General features: G+C 32.4%; 1 protein-coding gene across 1 annotated transcript; it reads right to left on the bottom strand.

Annotated features, from left to right (window-relative positions):
- Positions 1 to 499: 499 nt before the first annotated feature.
- Positions 500 to 2,246, bottom strand: LOC147075469 (uncharacterized). Its single transcript, XM_085942436.1, has 3 exons — positions 2,026 to 2,246; positions 1,524 to 1,902; positions 500 to 529 (listed from the first exon to the last, which is right to left on the bottom strand). The coding sequence occupies exons 1-3, from the start codon at positions 2,244 to 2,246 to the stop codon at positions 500 to 502; spliced, it is 630 nt and encodes a 209-aa protein (XP_085798562.1).
- Positions 2,247 to 4,711: the final 2,465 nt, after the last annotated feature.

A 4,711-nucleotide genomic window follows, 5' to 3' on the forward strand; every position in this document is an offset into this window, starting at 1 on the left:
ATTCTGGGTAAATGTTATACCACCAGCCTATTTGATGAATTGAAGAATAAACGTCTCATAAATATCCTTTGTTGCTATATGTACTGTGTTGTGGACGATAATATATGATTCCAGACGATTTTACATTCAAAAAGACAATGGATGGGATCCTTCATGAAATGAGTCAATGCAATAGGCAGGAAATTAGCATCAGAAAAGGATTTTAATGTAAAGAATAGATAAAGCAATTACCAAACATAGAAAATTTTAGGACAAAACTAAACATACCAATCCACTCTGGTTATGCTTAAGAGAGGAATCTAATGATACTTACTGGCATATGATTTATTCGATCATTTATTATTGCTTCTTATTGAGAAATATTGTATATTATCGACTGTATTTTAATCTCTGAAATGGGCAAATGATGGTGTAACCATTGCAATGGTTACACCTTATTCGTAAAAAATTTTTATCCTGCGCAGATTAGCATTAATATATTTATTTAAAAGAAATTCTGTTATTCCTTGAACTGTCCTCCTTTCTTCAGCTGGAAAAATGGATTGTAATGGTATTTTTTAGAGTGGGCGTAGAGCTTATTGATAGTAGCAAATACCATTAACACCAAATATACTACTAAAATGGGAGTGAATACAGGGATATCGGTGAAGGAAAAAAACGTTAGAAAAAAAGATATAGTTATCGTTTTCATACAGAAAAGCCAGTATGAATAGTCTGGCAGGTTACGTATAAATGGGCGTAGATCGTTGCTTATATTGCTAGGGTTATAGTCATCCTCATCTTCATCATTTGCAAATGGATCTGGAATTGCTTGGCCCTTTGGTGTTGCCCAGAGTATGAATCCGTGTATAAAATACACACCAACACAGTAAGTAATAATTTGGTGTGAATTGGTTATCCAAACTCTGACCAAGTACAATAATAAAATAGAGAAAAAAACACCCCATCTTAGTTTTGGCTTTGGAGATAGCTGGTCGATAACAATTTGGTTGAGAATTTCTAAATTCATGGGGTTTCAAAAAATAACAATTGAAACCAACAAAAGAATATAATATTTTAAAACAAATAAAATATGCAAGGATGTGGCAAAATATAAGTGGCAAAGTTGTTTTGTTTCAAAGAGTAAGTGAACTTTACATTTTATCTGTTACATAGTTAAACAAAATCAATCATCCTTTTTCCAATTGCATTGACTTTTTGGTTTTAGAATATTTATTTTATTGATGGCAGCTTGATAGAGATGTAATCACTTGAGGTATATTCACTACCATGAGAGATTTTTGCAACTAACAATGATTTTAACCCATGGAGCTATGAGATTGGCTTTTTGAATTTTCAAGCTTGGTATGTAAGGCTCTTGATCTGCCTGGTTGAGTATCAACAAGCAATTTAAATGCATAAAGCTGTGCTATTCCAGCATAATCTCCAAATTCCCCAATCCATCTACCTTGAATCTCATCATAATGTTTGTCAGTTAGTGATTTTATAGGAATGGAAAATTTCTCACGGGAATATCGTAGAACATGCGTATCTATGGGTACCACATAGAAGCATCTAAGAGAAATCAGACAAACACAGTCTGCGACCTTTCTTCCGACTCCCTTCAGCAGCAATAGCTCTGAGCGTATTTCCATATATTCCTTTTTTGTGGGAGAATGCATAGACTTTGAAACCTCTAGAATCCTGTTGAACACTTGAAGGTTTTCCAGAATGTATTTTGCAGATTCTACGATATATTTTGATCTGTACCCAAATTTATTTTCCCGAAGCTCCTTTTCTATTCCCACTAAGGCCTTTACATTGGGAAACGAATGGAAAACATGATTTTTATAGAAAATTCTAGGTCCTTTGGTGTATAGATAATTGACCATACTAGAAATCCGTTTAATGTTGTTATTAGAGCTGCAAATAAAAGAGAATAGGGTTGAATAGAAATCATTTGTTAAGAATCTTAGACCTTTCTTCCTATTTTCTAAAAAAGGACTAATGGATAGATTTAGGAAGCTTTCTACGGTATGCTTTAACATCTCTGGGGAATGTTTCAATTCTTGGCTTTCATAGGAAATATTTGCCTGGAATTCCAAATATAAAATGTCTTCGTCCTCTTGTTTAAGCACCAAAAGCATTCCATCCACAACACCAGCAAATTCATCCGGATTGATTTCTTCAAACTGAAATACTTGTCCACTAAAAAGAGTTTCACGAAGATCGACAAATTCTTTTGTATGTATCTTTTGCCATATCATTTAGGAGCAAATTTTGATAAAATTCTCGATTATCTCAGCAACGAAACTTGAGATTCCAGTTTCTATGTAAGGAAAGACATATTACTTATTAAAGCAGTCAATACTCAGGTATGGTATCTTGTAATCATCAATGAATAGAATGTTATTGAAGTTGGAATAGATACAATAACTCTAGAGAATAAGACACTACCTTAATTACGAGATAAGTCTGTAAAACTTATTAGAGAATAATTTTCCATTTACAAGTAATGGTACCGGTATTCTTAACCTGTATAGCAACACCCCTCTATAATATCTACTTTTTTGTAAAACTTATTTTTCAATTTCTTTCAACCCATGCAAGTTAATAAAAATGAAGCTAAGTATCCAATTACAGTTTCCGAAGCATATCATTTACTCAGTCCGCTCAGAGAACGATATACAAACACCCAATCGGCTTCCTATGAGATTTATGAAAATACTTTTGAATATACAGATAAGTTTGGTCGAATAAAGGACAGAAATAAGGTAGAACACCTAAGATCTGCTTTGGTTGGATTCGGATTTACTGGTGAAGAGATTTCTTCATTAGCATCCCTTCTGCCTCAGACCACAGATGAGGCAAAAACTATAGTTCCCAGCATAAATAGGATGGATGATGCTATCATAGAATCGGCCATAAGACATATTCAAGATCTATAAATTGTTTTAAAAGTTTAGTATTTTTGTAGGTCCTGTATACTTTTTAAAAAATAATCAAGATAGATGCTTATTACAGCTGTTGAACCATAATAATATACCCTCTGGTTTTTATTGACTAATGATACTGATATAGCAATTGGATCGAAAATGGCAAATGAATCCCAGACTAAGAATGTTCATACCTGTTGTTTAAGCTTAAATGATAGTTGTTAATTGAATTTCTGTTTTATAGAATAAAAGATATAAACTTTCAACTAATCAACCATCCTACGAATTATTTATTTAACTTATCTTTCAGTGTGTCTAATATTTCCCTTGCCTTAAGGTAATTTTGACAGAATCCGTGGACACATTCATCTGCTTCTTTAAAGGCACTGCAATTTGTGCAGACCGAGTAAGGTGAAGATCCTTTGTCTTTTTCGGCCAAATCGCATAACTGCCCATGTATACGTAAAAGTGGCAATACATCCGTAAAACTATCAACATTTTTGGATTCTATAATTTCTTCAGTCTTTTCAATGGCTCTTTGAATCTTTTCATCTAATTCTGGCTGTACCATTTCCAAATGCTTCTGAATCTTTTTGTCTGTGTCATTCACAATTGTCTGCAGCATTGTTTGGGCATTTTCTAGAAGTATTCGATCAATATTGGAGTGATCCTCTGAAAATTTATTCTTCAGATGACTATCATGAGTTCTAGAACACTTCAGGGTTATGTCTCCAGAATTAAATTCTTCAAACGGACAAAACCCAATGATATATCCCTCACAAACATTTTCTGTTTCCATGGGTTTTCGAAATGCAAATATTTTGAAAGGATTCAGTACAATCAAACTACGAAACAATTGTCGAATGTATAGTGATGATACTTTATTACAAGTGGAGATAATACACATTACGAGAAAAGTATTCTGTAAGTTTAAAACATCATATATACGAGCTACCACACATTTTTAATCATCGATATTTGAGTACTAAAACAGATAAATTAGTAGTGAAGCAGCATATACTGAAAAATACACAAACACTATTACAAAGCACCCCTAGTTCAGCTAACTCAACAAATATCTTTTGTCATTGAAACTGCAATAGTATAACCAATAATGGAATATAAAATATTTTCAAGTACTGAATTTGATATCTACTTAGAATTTTTTACCCAACATTTATAGTATAAAAATGTGTAGCATTTCCAACTTTCTAAACATCTCTGATAATAACTCTCTGGAACTAATATACAAAATTTCGACACTATTCCATAAGTTTGTCCATATAGATATCTTTCACTTCTATATGGCCTATGCCGATACAGAAATAGTTTTTGGGAAGGAATCTGCACATCTGTCCCAAATTTTTTATCAGACTCCCGAAATTATGAAGAACTTGGATGAAATATTTCTTTCAAGAGTTTCTACGGACTTATTTATTTTCTTAAACAATGTAGATTCAAAATATATCTTAGACAACAAAACAGACAAGCTTCTAACCCAGAATGGCAAAAACATCAACTGCCATGATATTCGTCAAATAGACAGTAGATTTTATAAATATAAATACTTAAAGCTAGATGCGTCAGCAAGAACTGTAAAATGTATTAACAAGGGCCTTTTATCACCATTGATGTTTGATTTATCAGGGTTTTCAATAAAGCTAACACCAAAAACTTTCAATTATCTTTTAGAAAATTCCATATGCATTTCTGAATTGATGATATATGAACTAAATGATACTGAAATTGCAAACTTGTCATTGAAAATTACTTCTGATATTGTATTTTTACAAAAA

The sequence above is a fragment of the Rhyacophila brunnea genome, unplaced genomic scaffold (assembly GCF_057557595.1).
Source record: "Rhyacophila brunnea isolate RB1 unplaced genomic scaffold, BYU_Rbru_1.0 scaffold_144, whole genome shotgun sequence".
NCBI lineage: Eukaryota > Metazoa > Arthropoda > Insecta > Trichoptera > Rhyacophilidae > Rhyacophila > Rhyacophila brunnea.

What these genes read in the sequence shown, in the direction of transcription:
- LOC147075469 (XM_085942436.1), bottom strand. Translation starts at nt 2,246, where the DNA reads ATGATATGGCAAAAGATACATACAAAAGAATTTGTCGATCTTCGTGAA. An exon ending in TTGAAACATTCCCCAGAGAT is followed by an intron (nt 1,903 to 2,025) that starts GTTAAAGCATAC and finishes TTTTATTTGCAG; the next exon opens with CTCTAATAACAACATTAAAC. An exon ending in TGGTACCCATAGATACGCAT is followed by an intron (nt 530 to 1,523) that starts GTTCTACGATAT and finishes CCATTTTTCCAG; the next exon opens with CTGAAGAAAGGAGGACAGTT.